Source organism: Lithobates pipiens, unplaced genomic scaffold (genome assembly GCF_037356315.1).
Source record: "Lithobates pipiens isolate NorthernLeopardFrog02 unplaced genomic scaffold, aLitPip1_a1.2 Scaffold_16, whole genome shotgun sequence".
NCBI classification, from domain to species: domain Eukaryota; kingdom Metazoa; phylum Chordata; class Amphibia; order Anura; family Ranidae; genus Lithobates; species Lithobates pipiens.
The window spans coordinates 303,067,802-303,091,454 of NW_027507748.1; the positions used below are offsets into that span (position 1 = coordinate 303,067,802).

At 40.8% G+C, this 23,653-nt stretch overlaps 1 protein-coding gene across 3 annotated transcripts in view; it reads left to right on the top strand.

The window, feature by feature from the left end:
* MAGI3 (membrane associated guanylate kinase, WW and PDZ domain containing 3) overlaps positions 1-23,653 on the top strand; it is a 497,671-nt gene that overhangs the window by 406,347 nt on the left and 67,671 nt on the right. For all 3 annotated transcript variants that reach the window (XM_077481559.1, XM_077481557.1, XM_077481558.1), the window contains exons 13-14: positions 887-978; positions 10,367-10,559. In XM_077481559.1, coding sequence (XP_077337685.1) covers positions 887-978; positions 10,367-10,559 — 285 coding nt within the window. The remainder of the gene's footprint in view (positions 1-886; positions 979-10,366; positions 10,560-23,653) is intronic.

Sequence of the window (23,653 nt, forward strand, 5' to 3'; positions counted from 1 at the left end):
TCTTTCATGGCTCTGACATTGTAGACATTAAGGAGCTTAAAAAAAGTGTAGCCAGTACTAGGACAAGGTCATCCAGCACCCAAGGCACCCAGTGCCTGTCAAACATATCAATTAAAGACTAACTACAATATTGTTAAGTAAAAAAACAACCCCTTCTGGCTAATCAATGCACATTAAATGGATTTTACCAAACTATGTGTCCAATTCCTACCTTTTGTTGATCTGAAGAATTGATTTCACCATGTCCTTTTGCAGACTTCTAATTGAGAGGGACTGGTTCATTATAATTAGCTGGTGCCCTGTCAGTGTTCCAGTGAGAGGAAAGCTGCAGGGTCTGCATCCTTTTAGAAGTAAGTAACTCTTTGGGAGTATCTCAACAAGTTCTTATCGCAGAGGAGGCCTGAAATTGAACACCATAGAACGCTGAGCAACAGAATTTATTTTCAGTTTACCACTTTTGTCTTGCTTACTTTATAATACTATGAAACTGGCTGACATTGCAGTTTATTTTACAGTGCATATACATCTTATAGCTTAGTTGTCATTCTGTTAAGTATGCTAATTGGAGGCAACCGGCAAGGAGCCATTCAGGTGATTTCACATATCTCTGATCCCTGAAAATGTGATTTTTTAAACCCAGGACAAGGAAAGGGCAGTCACATGCTATATGCAAAGGTTGATTGGGTTCAATATCAGAGCAATGACATTTTCCCCTCCAGCATAATTTATAGGTATTTGTGATGCCTGCTGTTTAGCAGTTGTGGCAGTATTAACTGGCTAAACATAATGGCAGATTCAATGCATTGCTAATGGTTTTTAGTGACAGCATTTTAGTAATCTGACCTATTATTTTCATTAGTAATATGTCTAATTTTTTCATTTATAGCTCCAAATACAAAGGACTTGGATGTTTTCTTACGAAAACAAGAATCTGGCTTTGGATTTCGGGTTCTCGGGGGAGATGGGCCAGACCAGGCAGTGAGTATTGTTACTTGGCGATTCCAGTAAAGTTATCATGTAGTGCTTTGCTAATGATTGTGAATGAAATAGACAGATGTGAGTTTTTATGTAAATCATTGTGTAACTTATACATTTTCAGTATATAATAACTGTTACAGTATATAATTTCCCTCTTCATTTCAGCTAGCCATATACACCTTCAATTTTGGCCGATTCCTGTTGAATCATCTGAAATTCGTGTTGTGCTTGGCCTTATCTATAGCATGGGGCTCGACAAGTTTTGATTGAAAAATTGGTTGGACAAACAGTAACTGCATTCAATCATTTATAGTCACTGTTCAAGTAGTCTGACCGACATAGGTGCCAGCAGCCTGAATACGATAGTTGGGATTCCTCTATCCACACTAGTTAGCATGGATGGAGGAATCTGTTGGAAAATAATGTTTATGGCTAGATTTAGTTTAATTAAGCAAATTCATGCAAAGAGCAGCCTGTTGAACAAAGTACACTAACTTGTACATCTATTCAGATTAAGTTTGCTCGTTTGACCTCTGGCTAAATTAAAAAAAAAAAAAAAAGTCTATGGCCCTCTTAAGTCTTTGCCTTCAAGTGGTTGTAAACCCTTACACACCACTTTTACCTACAGGAAACCCTATAATAACGCTTACTTGTAGGTACTGAAAATATCTCCTAAACCTGCATGGTTTAGGAGATATTTACCATATACTGTACACTTGCACCAACGTCCTCGACGCATGGGCACTAAAAAAAGGCATGATCGTGCTGTTTCTATAGGGCCTGTGCCGTGACTGTCGGCTCCTGCGTGCATGCGTGGGAGTGAGGTCACGCGACTCTGGCTAGTCACAGAGCCAGAGTCCACGGCCCCAGAAAGAAGAGGGATGAAGATGGACGCGACCAACCTGCGGGAACATCGCAGGCTTAATTTGCAGGTAAGTGCAACATAATGGGCTAGTATGCGAAGTATGTGTATACTAGCCCATTATGCTTTTACTTTTCAGGGGAATAAAGACAAAGTTAAACCCATTACATCCTCTTTAAAGGTTAATTTCATCTTTAAAAAAAAAATTAAAAAAAATGATAAATGCACATCTATTTCCAGGTAAAATTTGCTTTTTTTTTTTTTACTTTCAGCCCAGAATGCAATGCATCCGTGATCAGTAGATTGTGGGTGCCATGCAGGACTCCTGAAGACTTCTCAGTGTATCTCTCTGCTCGTGCCTGGTACAGGCAGACTGATGAACACTGACAGTAAGAATGAATGAACTACTAGAGCGTTCAACAGCACCATGGTAGTTAATTGAAGCTACAAGCTGACGGCCGCAGAGGCTGTCAGAACTTGTAGGTTTCCATTCACACTGTGCATGTATGATGTGGGCGGACGGAGGCGGGCATGTTAAACCATGATAGCGGGCGCCTAGAGAAGATGTCACTGAGAGGGAGAGGCTGCAGCTGCTGGAACATGTCACAAGTTCTAACCTAAAATAAGGGTGGAACATGTAGCATGTTCCAAAAGGTAAACTTAAAGGTGTATCCCATTTTCCCATCTCCCATTTGGATAGTGCAGGGAAACATTGAAACCACTGTTGGGTTTTTATTGCTGCCTTTGTCCCTATTGAGGAGGTTTACCTTATATCTTCTTTTGACCATTGCCTCTAAGTATAAAAGTGATGGGAAATCTAAAATTCTAAGTTGTCACCAAAGCATAAATAGAGGGGCATTCTTCCAATGAATAAGGATGAGCTCCGGCATGTTCGCACACCCCACGTGCTGAGCCCACCAGGAAGTCGGCACTGCGGAGCGCTAATCACAGGCGGTGAGACATTGCCCCGATACGCGGCTGCAGAGATCAGGAAATGTCTCACTGCCTGTAAATAGCGCAGTACTGACTTCCTGGCGGACTCTGCACGTGGGCTGTGCGAACACGCTGGGGGTCATCCTTACCAGTGAAGAAGCTTATTCCAGAGACAGCTGTCTAGTAAAGGATTTCCTTTACTTTACAAAGATTTCTTCTTCTTATTGAGACAGAAATGAAGGCTTTAAATATCTGCAGCTGAAAAAAAAGTTGTTACTTTAGATATATTTTAGGTAAGCCAGTATGACTGTGTATGTAGAAGAAGAAGGTGGCTTTGAGCTGGTGATCAGGAAAGAAAGCTGCATTTTTAATTTATTTATTACAGGTACTTATATATAGCTGTCAATTTACGCAACGCTTTACATATATGTTGTACATTCACATCAGTCCCTACCATCAAGGAGCTTACAATCTAACACACATTCATACATATACTAGGGCTAATTTTAGACATGATCCGTTTGACCTACCAGCATGTGTTTGAAGTGTGGGAGGAAACCGGAGTACCCGGAGGAAACCCACGCAGGCACAGAGGGAGAACATGCAAACTCCAAGCAGGTGGTGTCGTGGTCGGGATTTTTGCTGCTAGGTGAAAGTGCTAACCACTACACCACTGTGCTGCCCATGTATTAGAATGTATTTGATTTATCACTCCGATAAATGCATCACTATATAATTAATGTTGTGCTTTACTGTATTTGAAGAAGAGCAAGGCATTTAAAAACGATTTCTGAGAAGGCTGTAATCAAATAGAAGGGATAAATAATTAACAGGCCTTGTGTTCGGGCAGTAAGTGATTCCAGGTACCTGCAGAGTCTGCACACTGTGTTATGGATTGCTTTTCCACTGTGCATGTCCAATAATTTCATATAATTGAAAAAGACAGGAAACTACAGAAACAAAGCACATACAGTTCATTCACTGTCATCTCTGGCCAGACAGAATAGTTTAAGAATCATTGTGTCTCATCTTAGTGCAAAGGACATGGCCTGATTTACATCTCCTGCTGAAAATATAAGAAGTCTTTTGTCCTTTCTTATCTAATGCCATGTAGAGGTCTAGTGTGTGCCAAATGTACTGTTGCCACCTGTGGTTCTTGCAGAGTAAAAAATGACCTGAAAGTTTAACTTGATCACTCTTTATTCCAAGCAAAACATATACAGTGGTTATAGAAAATAATCACCCCTCTAAAATCACATTTTGTTGCTTTGCAGTCTGAAATGAAGACAAAGTTTGTTTTATCCATTTGTATTTACTCAGTTCAACATCCAAGTGAAAGATATAATGCCAACATGTATGTAAAAAATTCAAAAACCAAATTACTGAGTTTGAAAAATGATCACCCCCTTGTGTGCGTATTTTGTCCTTTTGCTTTAATTACAGCCTCTAGTCTGTTGGGATATGTTTCTACTAACTTTGCAATATTTGCCCACTTTTCTTTGCAGAACTGCTCAAATTCAGTTAAATTTGATGGTGACTGTTTGTGGACTGCAGTCTTCAAGTCATTCCCCAGATTTTCAATGGACTCTGACTAGGCCATGCAAGGACAATCACCTTTTTCTCCTTCAACCACTGTGTGGTCATTTTTTTGTGTGTTTACGTTGGATAGTAAAACTTCTTCGCATTGACAACTTTTTGTCAGAGGGTAGCAGATTTTCCTTAAGAATTTGATAGTATTTTGCCCCATATATTTTTCCTTCTATCCTGACAAGTGCTCCGGTCCCTGCTGCAAAGAAACACCACTATAACAGGATATTACCACCCCCATTCTTTATTGAATGAATAGCCTTCTTTGGAAGGATTTCCGCCAGGCATCATTTGGTGTTGAGGCCAAAAACTTTTTTCCATGTGGCCTCACAATCTTCAATGTGCATTTTGCGTTGTGACTCATATGGCCTTTCTTGAGGAGTGACACTTTTCCAATAACCCGCCAATACAAGCCACAATTGTGGAGAATTTGTCATGATGTCACATGCACACATTGACCACTCTTTGTCATAAATTCCTGCAACTGTGTTGCTGTAGGCCACTTGGTAGCTTTTCTGACCAGTTTACTCCTGGCTCTTACATCCAGTTTGGAGAGACATCCTGGTCCAGGGAGGGTCTGTGTTGTACCAAATACCTTCCACTTCTTAATAATAGACTTCATTGTGCTTCCAGGCATTGATAAAGCCTTTGAATTTTTTTTTTGTATCTATTACCTGACTTATGCCTGTCCATAACCTTATCCTGTAGATCTTTTGACAGTGCCTTGCCACCCATAGTTGATGGTTTGCTTTAGTTGCACTACCAGGGACTAAAATGTTCCAGGAAAGCTCTTTTCATGCTGAGCTAATGCGATTGACCACGGCTGATCACAGTTGAAAGTCATATGGCTAAATGTGCTTTTTAAAAGGTGATCAGCTACAGCTTATTGAGTTTACAAGTCATTTTTAGGACGGTGTGATCCTTTTTCCAACTCAAAGATTCCGTTTTTGATTTTTTTTTTTTTCTGACATGTTGGTGTTAAATTTTTCACTTGGATGTTATAAATTGCACTGAGTAAATACAGCTGGATAAAACAAAAAATGTGTCTGTATTCATTTTAGGCTGCAAAGCAACAAAATTATTATTTTCTATACCCATTGTAGTAATACACCTTATTTAACCGGTTCCCGACCGGCGTACGCCGATGTACGTCAGCAGAATGACACGGCTGGGCAAATGGGCGTACCTGTACATCCCTTTAAATTTGCCGCCATGCCATTGCGTGCGCACCACCCGGGACATCCGTGAGTCGGGTCGCGGGTCCCGTGGACTCGATTGCCGCAGGGATACTCGCGATCCTCTCATGGGGAGGAAGAACGGGGAGATGCTAATGTAAACCAGCATCTCCCCGTTCTGCCTGGTGACAGTGTCACAGTAATCGGGAGCAGAGATTAGTGACATTTCATACGTAGCCACTCCCCCCACAGTTAGAATCACTCCCCAGGACACACTTAACCTTTACCCTGCCCCCTAGTGGTTAACTCCTTCACTGCCAGTGTCATTTACACAGGAATCAGTGCATTTGTATAGCACTGAGTGCTGTATAAATGACAATGGTCCCACAAATGTGTCAAAAATGTCCGATGTGTCCGCCATAATGCTGCAGTCACGATAAAAATTGCTGATCGCCGCCATTACTATTAAGAAAAAACATTATAAATAAAAATGCCATAAAATGATCCCCTATTTTGTAAACACTATTTTGCGCACTAACTTTTGCGCAAATCAATCAATAAATGCTTATCGAATATTTTTTTTTTTTTTTTTACCAAAAATATGTAGAAGAATACTTATCGGCTTAAACAGGAAAAAAATGTTTTTTATATATTTTTGCGGGATATTTATTATAGCAAAATGTAAAAAAAATGCGGTTTTTTTCAAAATTGTCGCTCTTTTTTTGTTTATAGCGGAAAAAATAAAAACCGCAGGGGTGATCAAATACCAACAAAAGAAAGCTCTATTGGTGGGGAAAAAAAGGACGTAAATTTTTTTTAGGGAGCCACATCGCACGCGCAATTGTCCGTTAAAGCGACGCAGTGCCAAATCGCAAAAAGTGCTCTTGCCCAAAAGGGGGTAAAATCTTCCGGGGCTGAACCGGTTAATGAGGCAATGCGAGTTCAAAAGGCCATGTGGTTCTTTGTTTTGGGGATTTTACTCCATTTAAAGCAGATCTTTACCCTCCCCAGCCACTTTCTGCCATCTCATCTCTATCCACTTCCTTTCTCAAAATCGCAAACAATTATTTTTTTCACCCCCTACTTCCTAGGTTCTTGCCTAGTCAATGATGTTGGTAAACTTCCCACAGCCACTTGGGATACCCATGGTATGCATCCCAGGAGGCCCCAAGGTATCCTATTATGCAAACGCTGTGGCACATCATCTTAATTCTGTATCTGCAGCCAGTACCCTAATGATGCAGTGCATGGGCATCATTAGGGGGCCAGTTACATGAACCCAGAAGGAGGAAAGCTGGCCTCCTAATGACATCACAGATTAAGATGGCGACATGGGACCTGGTACACAGCAGCGGCGCAGAAGATCCCTTCAGAACACTGCTAGATCACTGAACATGCATGTTTTGTGGACTACCAATCGAAAAAGGCAGGCACATATCAGGAATATGAAATGTTGGGTCTAAACATTTTTTAAGCAAAAGCTTAAAGTTGAAATGTTAAAAACATGTTTTCTGGGAAATTAAATCTTTACATCTACATATAGTTCTAGAGCAGAGATTCAATATTATATTTGGCCGCAGGACCGAAATATTTCCATCCAAGCATGGCTCTGCTTATTTCTCATACCTAATTCGTTTAAATCAAAACAAATTAGTTTAGTGTACTTTTAACTATTACTTTAGGCATGTTACTTGGAAATAAATTACCTTACAAGTTTGTAAAGTAATGCTGCAGACTTGTTGTTTGCAGTTTTTTGTCTAGATCTGAATGAACATCTAAATTTACTGTTAAAGTGTGTGTGTGTGTGTGTGTGTATATATATATTTATATTTACAGTATCTCAGAAAAGTGAGTACACCCCTCACATTTTTGTAAATATTTTATTCTTTTCATGTGACAACACTGAAGAAACAAAACGTTGATACAATGTAAAGTAGTGAGTGTACAGCTTATATAACAGTGTAAATTTACTGTCCCCTCAAAATAACTCAACACACAGCCATTAATGTCTAAACCGCTGGCAACAAAAGGGAGTAAGTAAAAATGTCCAAATTAGGCCCAAAATTTCAATATTTTGCATGGCCACCGTTATTTTCCAGCACTGCCTTAACCCTCTTGGGAATGGAGTTCACCAGGGCTTCACAGGTTGCCACTGGAGAACTCTTCCACGCCTCCACGATGGCATCACGGAGCTGTTTAGAGACTTTGCACGCTTCCACTTTCTATTTGAGGATGCCACACAGATCCTCAATAGGGTTTAGGGCTGGAGACATGCTTGGTCAGTCCATCGCCTTTACCCTCAGCTTCATTAGAAAGGTAGTGGTTGTCTTGGAGGTGTATTTGAGGTCGTTATCATGTTGGAATACTGCCCTGTGGCCCAGTCTCTGAAGAGAGGGGATCATTTTCTGCTTCAGTATGTTACAGTACATGTTGGCATTCATGGTTCCCTCAATGAACTGTGGTGGCAGCACTCATGCAACCCCAGACCATGACATTCCCACCACCATGCTTGACTGTAGGCAATGGCACACTTGTCTTTGTACTTCTCACCTGGATACCGCCACACACGCTTGACACCATCTGAACCAAATAAGTTTATCTTGGTCTCATCAGACTATAGGGTATGGTTCCAGTTATCCATGTCCTTAGTCTGCTTTTCATTAAGCAAACTGTTTGCGGGCATTCTTGTGCATTATCTTTAGAAGAGGCTTCCATTCTGGGACAACAGCCATGCAGACCAATTTGATGCAGTGTACGGTGTACGGTCTGAGTACTGACAGGCTGACCCGCCACCCCTTCAACCTCTGCAGCAATGCTGGCAGCACTCATACGTCTATTTCCCAAAGACAACCTCTGGATATGACGTTGAGCACATGCACTCAATTTCTTTGGTTGACCATGGCAAGGCCTGTTTTGAGTGAAACCTGTCCTGTTAAACCGCTGTATGGTCTTTGCCATTGTGCTGCAGCTCAGTTTCAGGGTCTTGGCAATCTTCTTATAGCCTAGACCAGTGATCGCGAACCTTGACACTCCAGATGTTTTGGAACTACATTTCCCATGATGCTTATGCACTCTGCAGTGTAGTTGAGCATCATGGGAAATGTAGTTCCAAAACATCTGGGGTGCCAAGGTTCGCCATCACTGGCCTAGACCATCTTTATGTAGAGCAACAATTCTTTTTTTCAGATCCTCAGAGAGTTCTTTGCCATGAGGTGCCATCTTGAACTTCCAGTGACCAGTATCAGTGAGTGAGAGCGATAACACCAGATTTAACGCACCTCCTCCCCATTCACACCTGAGACCTTGTAACACTAACGAGTCACATGACAGCGGGGAGGGAAAATTGCTAATTGGGCCCAATTTGGACTTTTTCACTTAAGGGTGTACTCACTTTTGTTGCCAGTGGTTTAGACATTAATGAGGGTACAGCAAATTTCCACTGTTGTACAAGCTGTGCACTCACTACTTTACATAGGCTGCAGTTGCTGGTCATCACAACATCAACATCATGCAATACAGCTAGGTCATCTTCCTATCCCAGCCTGTGATTGGACATGGAAGACTGATGAGTTTAGCTCTCTCCACATGTCAGCTTGTTCCTTGTCAGTATATTTTCAGGCAGCATACTAAGCACCTTATTTCCTTCCCTCTCCCAGTCTACTGTGGCAGGAGCAACAAGTAGCTAAATTAAAATCAAATTCAAGTGCTTACATTAGTTGCATTTAAAAATAAATAGATTTAAATATGTATTAATAAATACATTCATTTGTGTCATTTTAATCTGCCTGGAGTTCAGTTTTAAAGCTGAACTCTGGCCTTAACTTCAGTCTTGCACAATTGTACAGGCTTCTTTACTATACTGAAGATTGCTAACTCTGATTTTACTGCACTCTCTGAGCTTCTCATAAAACCTGCCTCATTTCCCGGCTTGAAGACGTCCGGGTTCATTTACACATTTCCTCAGCCTGACTGGCCCCAGCCCTTTCATTCACTGGATTTCAGTTTGTTCAGTCATAGGCTCAGCAGCACATGTGGGTATTACAGAGGATGGTCTGCATGCAAATGCAATCTGCTTAGGAACATCCACTTCTCCAGACTGACATCAAGGCATTACGATATTTGCATTACTCCTCCCAAGAGCCAGCCTGTTTGCTTGCATCAAGGCCAATGGCTCTTCAAAGGTATGCAGAGGTAGTGTGCTGGGATGTTTTTAGGAAGTTCTGTACAGCACTGTTCTAGCCCCTCCCAATAACCACGATCTGCACTGCATAGGGAAGCATAGAGACCCAGTGATATAAGATAGGTTATGTCATGAAAACAGGGTCTATATAACAATTTATGACGACAAAAGTGGGGGTGGGGGGTGGGGCAGTAAAAGCAGAATATGAGCAAAATAATTTTCAGCTTTAAATTGCAATCTACATTCAATATTTTGTGTAAAGTTCAGCTTTATAAGAAAGTCTGCATCTATTTAGTTTTTTTCTTCAAATTAAGTTTATTATATTGGCCTTTACTGTGAAACATACATGGTCCACACTTTCTTCAGCTTTAACTTTTTGTTAGAAAAGCTTGTATTTCAATGTTTCTCATACTATTATGGGGTATATACTATACCAGGGGTTGGCAACTTTGACACTCCAGCTTATGTGAAGCTACAAATACCAAAAGAGATTGCAATACTCTGATGGCCACAGTGATGACTCTCGGATACATGATGGGATTTGTGGTTTCACCACAGCTGAAGTGCGAAGTTGCCCACCCCTTTGATACTAACCCATGTGGTATTTCAGTTAAGGTTGTGACCATTGGTCTCTTCCTTCTCTTTTTGCAGATCTATATAGGAGCCATTATTCCTTTAGGAGCGGCAGAAAAAGATGGACGACTTCGTGCTGCAGACGAGCTAATCTGTATTGATGGTGTTCCTGTGAAGGGAAAGTCCCACAAGCAGGTCCTGGATTTAATGACAAACGCTGCTCGTAATGGTCACGTGTTGCTTACCGTGAGAAGACAGATCTTCTACTCAGGTTAGATCCTTGGTATACTGTTCGGTGTGAAGAATATTTGTGAACATTATAGCTTATTTAATTTCTGCTGTGTGTTTTTTGCTTTCTGAATGTTATCTCATCAATAGTGGTGAAGCTTACGAAATGATTAGCCCCACTTTTATGTCGTTTATATAGGTACCACAAATTACTGAGCAAAGAAGTCACCAAAACAAAAGTCATGCATTGCAGTGTGATTTTATAAGACATTCACAGGATACTTGGTGTGTTCTATGTTTTAAAAAGGCATACAGTGATTATAGATGGGTAAAGACATTTTCTCCATCAATCACTAAATTATCATTAACTTTACTGAATGCAGCTCCCAGCTTCCCAGTTAGTGCAGGCCACCTGGTCAGATCCAGTAATCTTCACCGTGCTGCCCCATCATTTAAAATCTTACTTCTGAAAATGTCCTTGACAGGTCCTCTTCTTCATTCCTGTGAGAGCTGTACTCATAGCAGCTTTCAGTGATCCTGTAGAGTATGACTTTTGTATTGGGAATGGATAGGGCTACCCCATGCATGCACAAGCTGAAGAGGACCCGGGAAAGATGTTCTCAGAAGGAAGGTGGGCACCACAACAGTGAACACTACTGGATCGAGGATGAAGGTGAGTATTAGACCAGGGGGGTTGCACTCAACATCAGGGGTTGCATTCATTATGGCCTGATTCACGCTAGTGTGATTTCTGATGCGACTTGAGTGGAAATAGCATTGTTTTCAATGGTATAGAAACATGGATGTCACCCTTGGGACTTTTAAATGAGGTGTGCACAATTGGACGCTGAAATTGACAAATGTAAATACAGTAAAATATTTATTACAGAAATAGTCACACATGAAAAAGTAACTTAAAGGCAAAGCCGATACAATATAGCACATAGTTAAAGATTGCATTGCGTTTAAAGTACATGAGTATACATGACATCTATAACACGAGATGGGCCTCGCTCTTCAGGGGTGGATCTGTGTGGGATATATCTGGAAAGGGCCTCACAGAAAAAAAAAGACCCCAAACTAACCAATAGGCAAAGCCTAGGTGCCTTTGGCTATGTTCACATATGATGACAGGAATATATGCTTAGGAAGGGAGCTGAGGAAGCGGTGCCAACCAAGAAACCCCAAACCAAGGAACAATGGGAAGGCAGACATGGCATGGGTAGAAATGAGTGACCTTGGAGATCCTAAATAATCCGTTCAAGTGTCGGCTAAAATATAATGTGATATGTATATAATTAAACATTGCTAAATTAGCAAAATAGTAACAGAGTATATCATAGAATGCATGTATAAACCAACCTGTTGCGATGGTAAGACGGATAAGGCCAAGGAGAAATGTGTGCAATACTGCAGATATGTGAAAAGGCAAATCCCTAAAAGGAAAAGGCAAAAATATGAAAGAGTGTGAATATAAGAAATATAAAAAAACATGACCAAGCACAGAGAAGTGCTCAATGTGGAGGACAGAGATGTGTACCTGTGTAAGATCAATGGCTTGCAGAATGAGGTGAAAGAGTGAAATGAAAAATCCCAGTCGTGTGTGCTCTAGCATTTATAACCCCACAAGGGCTCCAGTGGACTCCGCCCTTAGATAATTTGTTCAGGTGTCAATTATAGTATAATAGGTATATGAACAAACATTGCTAAATCAGCAAAATGATCATGGAGTAATGGAATGCATTAATGAATGTATAAACCAACCTGTTGTGATGGTAAGGCAGATAATGAGGCTAGGGAAGAGTGTGTACAAGACTGCAGATATGATATGTCAAAAAAAGCAATCCCTTATGGAAAAGTGAAAATGTGAAAAAGTGTGAATATTAGAAACATAGCCAGGCACATTGGGTGTGAAAGGTACCTGTGTGGTGGGATCAGTAGCTTGTAGCATCAAAATGAACTGTCCCATGTGAAGTAAAACGGTATAAAAAAAATAAAACATGAAATTAAAAAATGCCAGCCTTGCGTGCTCTCCCATTGATATCGCCGGAGGGGCTCCAGCCAATGGTGGCCATTCACATCAGTGCAGCAACACGACTGCGATGTGAGTTCAGAGAGGGGTCTTGTGCTACTCTGGTGCGATGCAGTGTGATTTCTTTTATTTTTGGCCCCCTAGACCTGAATGGTATCAAAATGGTATCAAAAACACATGTACATGCTTTTTTGGTATGTTTTTTGCAGAATCATTCTCCTTTTTTCAAGATTAGTAGTAGTATCACATCCAGAAACCTACAGCCTTCAAATCATATTAGTGTCACTAACCACTTGCACTGAAAATTGCAAAGGGCTCACACTGCATAATCTGGCTGAAAATCGCTTACAAAACTTATCACGCTAGTTTAAGCCAAGCCAAAAGGACAGCTAGATGGACTTTTTTTTTTTTCAACCTAACTATGTAAGATTCAGTTCTCCTTTAAAGTAGGACTTAAGGCAAAACACTATGTTTTTTCATTTTGGATAGAGCAAGGGAGAGTTATAACTCCTGTCATATTTTTTTCCACCATCTTATTGGGGAGATTTTCCTTCACTTCCTGTCCCATAACCAAACAGAAAGTGAGGGAAAATCCCTGCAAATTAAGGCAATTCCTTGGGGGACCCATTGGAAGATTTCCCTTCTATTACTTTTCTGGGGACAATCCAAAATTAGATTTTCTTTTAGGGTACTTTCACAGGTGGTAGGTCCGTTAGCGGTAAAGCGGCACTAGTTTTAGGGACACTTTTTGGCCACTAGCGAGGAGCTTTTAACCCCCGCTAGCGGCCAAAAAAGGGGTTAATAGCGCCTGTGTTGCAACACTTCCGAAAAGCTTTTCAGGTGCTTCGGAAGTGCTGCCCATTCATTCCAATGGGCTGGGGTGGTTCAGGAGAGCTGTATACAGCTCTCCCACATCGCCCCAAAGATGTTGCTTGCAGGACTTTTTACCCGTCCTGCAAGTGCACTGCCCCAGCGTGAAAGCACACAGGCTTTCACACTGGGGAGACATGCGAGGCAGTTTTCAGGTGCTTTACAGGTGCTATTTCTAGCACTAAAATGCCTGAAAACTGCCTCAGTGTTTTACTTTCAATGATAATGGTAAACAGGACAAATAGAGAGAGGGTGAATCTCTCTAGTGGGGGCTCAGACAGCAATAAAATCTGACCGGTGTTCTAATCCACCTCAACCCTGTCTAAAACGTAAAAAAATTCCGCCTTTAGTTATACTTTAACATGTAAATGTAATTGCAAAACTTACTTTTTATTATCTTTACATTTGCACTTTTTATTAAAATAATTCTTGGTGATCCTACCATGAAGACAATGCTTTGCACTGTCACATGTCTTCCAGGGAGACTAAAGGCAGTCATGATCATTTCTTTTGTGCAGGAATGGTCCACTGTTGTCACTATCAAGTGCTTGTAGACTGAAAGTGGCTGAATAGAGATCAGTTGCAATATGATGAATTAAAAAAAAGGTGAAAAGAGTCAAATAAAAACCATTAGGCCTCATGCACACGGACGTTTTTACAGCCGCTTTTTTGAGCGTTTTTGCAGCTTAAAAAGGCCTGTCCATGTTAGTCTATGGCTTCATGCCCACCTAGGTGTTTTTGAGCTGCAAATGGCATAGGCGTTTTTAAGCTGTAAAAAAAACCCAGGACCAGTGCGTTCCGTGACGCGGAGCTAGAGCTGTAAAAACGCGAATCGCGGGAAAACGCGCATAAACGCGCAACATATTTTCTTTGTTTTCTGAGTGCTATAGCCAAGAGATGTGTTTCTTTAAAAACGCTACTTAACGCTAACGCTAAAAAATGTGCAAAAACGCCAATGCAAAACGCGGTAAAAATCGCGTTTTTAACGCTGATTTTTCCAGGCGTCGGAGCTAGCTTTGCAGCCAGTTTTTTAAAACGTCCGCGTGCATGAGCACTAACACTGCATATGAAACATGGCGCTTTCACATGATAAATGTCCTCCAAACAGTGTTGACATTTTAAGAGTACACTAAATAAGGAATATTGTTCAAAGTGGTGAGAAATGTCCAATAATGAGACTTCTCAAGTTTTTTTTGTGTTCGATAAAACAAGACAAAACATAATGTATTTTTCAGTACACTTTTCAGCTAGCCAGCAAAAAAAAAACTGATTACGCTAGCTAACAATTTCTACTAAAAACAGAGGTTTTAGTTGCACAGCATTTGCAAATATATGTAGAAGCAATACTACCTCATCAAAGCCCCTCTGCATAGTGCAGTCCCAACTCTAGTCCAGGGTTTCTCAACCGGGGTTCCACCGAACCCTAGGTTTCTGCAAGAAGTCCTCATGGGTTCTGCAGTAATCTACTGGTCAGTCACATGCAGCTAACACATGCAGAACTAGGCAGAAAATTGTCTATAGTAGTACTAGATGCATCACCATATTCCCGCCGGTCCCTTCTGTCCATCTCAGGTGCTTGTATGTGACATCACCTGAGATAAACAGAAGATGGAGAGGGGTCAGCAGGGAATGCCAGAAGTGGACTCATAGCTGCTTCCTTGTAGTACTATGCATATGAAGGAAACTGGTACTGTACAATGTAATGTGCCCTGTTGTGTGCCCAATGTAATGTCCCCTGCTCCCACATAATGTACCCTGCTTTCCCCATGTAGTTTTCCCTCCTTTTATATTTTCTATCTCATGCAAACTATCATAGACTAAACAATAAGTGGGAGGTAGTTCAACTGGAGTTTAACTAATCTGAGATGGGTTCGTTCACTAAAACATTTTTCTCATAAGGAGGCAATGTTATAGTGGTCTATGAAAACATATTGTGCAAATCAAGTTCTAATAAAAAATATTCTATTCTGGTGCCGTTATATAGTTAATATGTGTCATATTATTCAGTATTTAATTTCACCTCACTTTTTTAATATTTGTTCATATTTACATGTAGACAAAACTGGCCAACAAAAGTGTCAGGGAGAGGGACAAACTACAACTCTGCCAGGGATGCTTATAATGGTCACCTTGTTTTCACATAATTGAAATCTCCCATTGAAAGAAAACACAGTTGCTGTCCATTTTGGGTGAATTGCTTCAAGTGGAAGCTGGTATATTGGTAACTTATCAGCTGCAGCAATTAACTTGAAATAGGGGTATAGGACCCCTTTTGTGACTCCAGAGTGGATGATAAAGAAGTCGTTTTGGCAATTGATTAAAAGCTCAAATTCATTTTTACTTTTGTGAATCCTTTTTTTAAATCTAAACCAAAAAATGTAGAAATGCACTTTGCTTTTCTGCATATCCAGGATAGGGTATGCTTTGAACCTTGACTGGTCCTATATTTTATACTGTTTTATTGTTTCCTTTTATGGCTCACAACATCTTTTCACCCAAGGCTGCCTTTTTTCTCTGTTCTGTGGAAAAGCTCTCCTTGTGACCTTTCTGCATTGCTCACTGCAGTAAGCTGCTTGGAGACCTTCGGTGATCTGCTCAATAAAAGGAATTGTGATGCATTGTTCTTGGCTGGTATATGTTTTAGTGCCTCGCAGATTAAATCAATGTAGCGAATTTTCCAGACCTCATATTCTGAGAAGTATGTCTGCTGATGAGAAATGATTTTGCCCAGTGGGAGCCTTAAGGTGTCGTCTACGCTACTTTTCAGAAGATGGAACATTTTAGAAAACATCAATGTAATTATCTCCCATAAACAAATGGGATGCATTGCCAAAGAAATTGTCTTCTGTTTATTAAGAAACATACATCTTGTGGTTGTAAGCAATTTTTTTTTACAGTTTTCTGCCCGATTACATTCAGTAAGTAAGTTTGTGCTGAAAAATTACCTGAATGTATTCTAAAAATCCAAGCTCAAAAGGCCACACTGTAAACTGTAGATTGTATCTTTTTTTTGTCTTATAGATGTGATCTACATATTTTACAAAATAAAAGCAATACAGGTAGCCTTAGGTCTGTTAGATTGTTTATGGCTCATGCATAGGGATATATTTGCAGGCGTACAGCATAACATCCGCCTACATTTGTGAATTCTTGGAGTCGCAGCTGCAGCTTATTCCTGCCCATAGGAATGGATTACTACTCTGTACATGGCTATAGTTGTGTAAGGCCAGTACTTGCGTTCACAAGCGTATTCTCCCAAATGCAAGCCTTGTGCATTTGGTAATATATATCCATATGCTTGCACATGTAAACGCAAGTACTGGTGTTTATATATGCAAATGCAGGCAGATTTTACACTGTATAGTCAACGCCTGCAAATGCTCTATGTGCATGACCCCTTTAGAGATGTAATTCTTACACTGAACATTTTTTCTTAAAATATTAAAGCAGGTCTGAATTTAAAAAGTGAAGATTCGCTATGTTATAAAGAACATTTAGAAATACCTTTTTGCCCGAAATTCTTCCTGAAAAATTGCAGTGTACTTGTGAGGGTGCTTAGTCAGGCCTATGCCTATAGCCTCATAGCTATGTATCTGCAGCGTGCATTCTACGGCTACTAGTCTCACAAATTGGAGTGAGTTTTAGTACTGTCACTACTGTGCTGCTTGTTATTCTCTTTGCTGGAAGCTCTGTCATGAAGAAGCAAAGCCCTGCTTCTACCAAGATGGCTACCTCCAAACAAAGAAACAGTGCAGAACAAGGCATGGTAAGTCAATAATGGGGTAAGATCAGCTGTGCAGAGACCGTACTGGTGAATGTTTTTTTTCTTATGTTGCCAGCTCATTTTTGTTGTGCGTCTGCTGTTTCAGACATGGTCTTCTTGTTTAAACATTTTTCTTCTCTCCTGCCGGGCCATCAAATTACCTTTGTGTGGGTTTGAGTGGTTACCCAGCTGAGATAAGCAATGCTGGAACAGAGTGGAAGGGGATGGAGAGGTGAGCAGTGTTTGAAGAGGGTGGCAGGATGTAGAGGTGAAAGGAGTGGCAGAGGATGCATAGATGAGCAGTGTTGGCAGAGGATGGCAGGAGATGCAGAGGTGAGCTATGTTGGAAGAGGGTGGCAGGGGATGTAATGGTGAGCAATGCTGGAAGATTGTGGCAGGGGATGTAGAGGTGCGCAATGCTGGAAGATTGTGGCAGTGGATGCAGAGGTGAGCAGTGTTGAAAAACAGTAGCTAGGGATGCAAAGCTGAGCACAATTGGAAGATAGTGGCAGGTGATGCAGAGGTGAGCAGTGTTTAAAGATAGTGTCAGTGGAAGCACAAGTGAGCAGTGTTTGAAAAGGTTTGCGGATGAGAACAGTCTTGGAATATAGTGGTAGCGGTGAGCAGTGTTGAAAAAGGGGTGCAGGGGTGAACTCCTAAGCTGAGGGCATACACTTGCATTATCTCGGAAGATGGGTGGCGGACTGTCTGGAGGAACCAGTGTCCACTTTCCATCTGCATCAGTGGAGCAATCTCATGGTTTACGGGACTAGCACAGAGACCAGGGAAGTCGACAGGTATATCAGTGAGGGGGGCAACCTAAACGGAATTACATACTGTTAGAGCCTGCTGTGTATGCCCCTTAGAATAGTAGATGAGAGATACTGGGATCCTTAGGATTCTTTCTATGATTACTTATATCCTTGTTATTGTTATCAAATATTGCGGTAATGGTGTAAATGTAGATTATGAAAATTTTAGGCTGGCTGCTTGAACACACCTTCATTGTCACCTAGGGTTGTGCTAGGGATGAGTTATCCGGGTTTGAAGAGCCACACCATAATATTCAAGTCCAAATACAAGTTTATTCCAATGGTAAAATGTTCACAAAGTTAAAGCCCGTTGTATACCCGCACAAAAAAAAAATATATAAAAACTTGTAAGGCAAAGGCATAATGAGCTAGTATGCACTGCATACTAGCTCATTATGAAATACTTACCTTAGAACGAGGCGCCGGCAGCTGATTCTGGTCACTGCCGAGGGAGTTGACATTTCCCCTCGGTGTGTCTTCCGGGTTTACAGCTCCGGCGCTGAGAGTGGCTGGAGCCACGATGTCATCACTCTTGCACATGTGCGTGGGAGACTTCTTTCCGGCAAGATGTCATTGGCTGCATGCAAATTGGATATCTCCTAAACCGTACAGGTTTTGGAGATATTCATTTTATCTACAGGTAACATGTCTCAGGAGATGTCCCTTTTCCACCTCCTTCATCAAGGCTTGGGAAAATGAAACAGTATATGTATGAGCAGCCATGAAGGTAGATAAACAAGCAAGCACTAGCCAGGTGAAAAAAATGTTATACTTATGCAAAAAAAAAGTATGGGAATATGTTTTGCATTCCTTTTATTTATTTTTTATGTATGAATATAAAGTATGGTAATGCAAAATATACACTCCCATACTTTTTTGCGTTTAAAGGTGTACTGTCTTAACCCAACCAACACAATGCAAAAAATTGAGCATTAACACACTCCAGAATAGAAAATTTTCCCTTACAGTTTGAGCATAGAAAATTGGAAGAAAATTATTAGGCCCAATCTCACAAGGTTAACAACCACTGGTCTACTTCTCCCAGCCTTTTATTCATTCATTTTATAGAATCACATACCTCCCTACTTTCAGACTTGAAAATGAGGGACAAATGAGGGGGGGAGGGGGGGGAAGGCTATACAGCATGCTACGCATGCTGTGGCGATAAGTGGGCGTGACTAAGGCTATTTTCACACTGCTCCATAGCCAAAACATTGTATAAACACATATGTGTTTTTGTTGCATTCTAGATGCATTTCCTGCATTTTCTGGTTGCCTGCACCTGTGATTTAAAAAAAAAAAGGGAATCAAAAACACAAACTTGGTGCGTTTCTGCTGCATTTTTAATTCAGTTCAATGGGGAGGTGCGGTTTTAAAAACTGCACAAAAGATGCAGCATGCAGGACTATTCAAAATGTACCAAGCCTGCAGTGCAGTGATGTGAAACGTCCTATAGAATTTAACGGGAAACATTTTTCTTGTGTTTTTAGAAATGCAGGAAAAACACATTTGTGTCAAAGCAACCTAAGATACATTCAAGTATGGCGTGTGATGTAATAGAATCTGAACCTGCAAGCAGTACAGACATATATATCTCTCAGCCTCCGCACAGGATTGTCCTTTTTATAACTAAAATTCTATAATTACACATGCCTTTCTTTACACAGAATAAGGGCAGGCAGCGAACATTTTGCCTGATCCTACCTTGAAAAGAGCTTCATTAAAATAGGGACTACATAACAAATAGGACAATAAACAAATCGGCCATGAGTATGTACAGTACAGCACAGCTTAGAAAGGGAAGCCATTGAGACTATATAACATAAAATACAGTACAGCAGTCAGTATGATGCCATTTACAACATAGATTACAAAAAGCACAGATTGAAGCAACACTTCCATGTCCACTTAAAAGAAAGTGCAAAGCTGCTGTAACTGAAAGTGGAGCTATCTTGTCTTATAACCAAGTTGTCACCTGAGGAGGATAAAGCTGAACTCCGTGAAAACTAAAAGTCCAAGAGGGGGTGCACGGCTCTGAACACACAATGCACCCACCCCTGTACGCCTGTTAACAGCCACTGCATGTCTATTTACTAACATAGACTAACTGCACACATTTCCAGGCACCTCCAAACATGTAAATGGCTCCGTCATGCTGTATGAGCCTCAGCACCCATGTGAATGAAGACCTAAATGATCAAGTTCCATCAAAACCTATTTTCCTGGCAGAAAACACATCAACTGATGTTCTAGACAGGATCCATTTAATTTATATAAAGAAGTAACAGAACAGAAGCAAAAAATACACTTTTCTATCAAACCAATGGGCTTCAAATACAGGAAAAACGCAATGCCAACATGACAAAAGCACTTTGCAAATGCACTACAAATGGAACTGCACACTGAACTGGGGATTGTGATCTGAACAAGCCCAAAAAACTATTTATGCCATGAGAAAACATCTCCATGTAGTAAAATTTGTATGAAACAATAGAGTATATAAATCGGCCTCCCCCATCCAAACTTGTTACAATAAAAATGTTTGTTATGGAAAGCCTTAGAGAAGGCACTATGGTGCTGAGCAATAAAGACTTTAGAAGCAGAAAGCAACGCGCATTAAAAAATAAATAAAAACTGGCCAGGTTACACAGGACTGACATCAGGACCAGCACCTGTTTGTCATGTGCAGCAACCATTACCTGTATAGCCAGTCTCTTCCTGGAGAGCGATTTCCTCCCCTTTTCCCTGCTGCACTGAGTTCACTGCTTATACTGGAATTCAGGAGTGGGTGTGGCTGAGTCACAAAGCAATGGGTACTGCACTGAGCGTACCTACAGGCTTCCAATAGTGACGGAGTGGGTGGGACTTAGCGGCAAAGCCATGGGCAAGGGACTGAGTGTGGTTACAGGCTTCCAATAGTGGCACCATGTTGACAGTGCTTTAAAGGAACAGGTGCTAGCTTGAGTGCCTGGATCTGTGGGACAACGGTAGTGTATTCGAATTTCGGGACAGTCCCGCAGAGTCCAGGACTGTTGGGGGGTATGGAATCAGTGGTACTATGCTTGATTCAGGGTCCTAGATTAAGCAAGCTCTCTGTCAGTTTGTTGCTCACAATAATTTTCTGAAGCTTCACTTTAAAGACACAAACAAAAATGCACACATTTAGTGCAGCTCTGTAAAACTATTGGGACAGGCAAAGAGGGAAAGAGCAGGCTGCTGAGATGCCACAGATGAGATAAATCGGAACCTTCTATGATGGAGGTTTTTCCTGCTGATCTCCTTCATTTGACCAAAGCTGGCAGGCAGGGAGGTGAAAATGAAAACTCATGCTGCTGACCTAACAGCAAACATGAAAGGTTGTGTACAATGCAGATCAATGGACTGATGGAAAGTTGGTTACTATCATAACATAAACAAAAGGAGTATCTGGATAGTGTACATTTTGGAAAAGAAGGAGCAGCACATTAGTAAGCTTGATACAGACTATATTAACCACTTCAAGTCCAGACTGTTTCACCCTCCCAGTCCAAGCCATTTTTCAGTTTTTGGTTCTAACGCACATTAAATGACAATTACTCAGTCACGCAACACTGTACTCAAATTCATTTTATATCATGTTTTGACACAGAGCTTTCTTTTGATGGTATTTACTGACTGCTGGGTTTTTTATTTAATATTTCTTCATAAAGTTAAGCTGACATATTCTGTTGCATTTCTGTTGCAATTCTTTGATCTTCTTTTGGTCAAAATAACCCAAATGAGTGTATATTTTTTTTACTCTGTGTGAACGTTATAGAGTTTACCAACTATTGTATGCATATATTTGAAAATTGATCAATCGTGATGTACTGACTTCCTATCGGATTTCTTGAGGCCCTAAAATGACAGGACAGTGCAAATACCCCCAATTGGAAAATAGACAGTCCAAGGTATTAAGTGGCATAGTGAGTTTTTTGAAGTTGTAATTTTTTTTTGGAAAATTAATTTAAAATGTGTATGTTTTTTTTTTTCATTGAACATGTTATTTCTTTCAGCAGTGGCAAACTTAGAATTAAACCTCAAAACACATTCTGTTATGCCCCGAATGTGGGGATACCACATGTGTGAGACTTTTTAACAGCCTAGATGCATGAAGGACCCCAAAATTTAAGGAACACCTTTGGGCTTTTAAGGAGCATAAATTATTCATCTAATTTTCTGACTACTTATGGTATTTGAGTCCCTAAAGTACCAGGACAGGAGAAACACCCACAAAATAGCCCTTTTTGTAAAGCAAACACTGCAAGGTAGTTTCTGAAAGACATAGTGAGTCTTTTGAAGACTTAATTTTTCACCTAATTTTTGGAAAATGCAAAATTAAAATGTATTTCTTTGTACAAAGTTGTCAATTAATTAGATATATTGAACACACAGCACGGGCATATTTAGAACTACAAAACCCAAAACATATTCTGCTATTCCTGAGTGTGGCAACAACACATGAGACTTTTTTTTTACAACCTAACCACACCGAGAGGCCCAAAATCCAAGGAGCACCTTCAGACTTTCTAGGAGTATAAATTATACATCTAATTTCCTGATTGGCTATCACATTTGTGGAGGCCCTGGAGCACCAGGACAGTAGAAACACCCAGAAAATAACCACATTTTGGACAGGAAATGGCTCAAGGTGTTTTTTCAAGTGGCATGTTGATTCTTTTAAAGACTTCATTTTTTGGAAACGTTTTTGGGAAAATGCGAAAAGAAAATGAAATATGACTTTGTAGGAAAAAAAAGTTGTACATGATGTAATAAGAGTTTTCTCACACGCAACTTGGGCTTACTTAGAATTACAACCCAATACACATTCTACTCCTCCACCCTCAGTATGTCAATACCACACGGGAGGCTTTTTCACAGTTTGGACTGATTATGTACCACAGCGGTCCCCAACCTTCCCGCCACCAACACCGGCCTTTCCAATGACAACCATTCCCAAACAAGAATGAAAAAGTTTTCTGCTCCTAGTGAAAGTAATGTCCAAGCAAATGTCCAACTTCAACCAGCTTGATGTGAACGTCAGATTATAAATGTTCAAATGTGTAAAACCCCATTGTTGAGCTAAAGTTTTACTGCCCCTCAACAACTACCCCTTTTAGCTGCAGAGATAGCAGCTGAGGGTTTATGCTTTGCAACAGTGGAAGGAGTTATACCCCATGAATGCCAGTCAATTGTGACCCATTCAAGTGAATGGAGGTGCTTGTGCAGGGCCCAAGGATTTAAAGCAGGTGGTAAGGAGGACATACAGAACTTTCTCACTGACAAATGCTCTCTGAAGAGATGTGAACAAGTCCTTTTGGTGACACACTGACTGGTGTAAAGGTAAACAGGGACACTGGAACGGGTGTGGCGGTGATCAGGAACACTGGAACTGGTGTCACAGTGATCAAGAACTCTAGGACTGATGTTTTGATGATCAGGGCCACTGTAACTGGTGTGGCAGTGATCAGGGACACTGTGATTGGTGTGACAGTAAAGAAGAGACACTGACTGGTGTGGTTGGTGATTAGGTACACTGGGACCAATCACCACGGCCCTGTACCCTGATTTATGATCTGCTGTGTTCAGTGGAGACAGTGGTCAGAGATTCATGCTCCAGAGAGTGTGCATCAGCGGCCGAT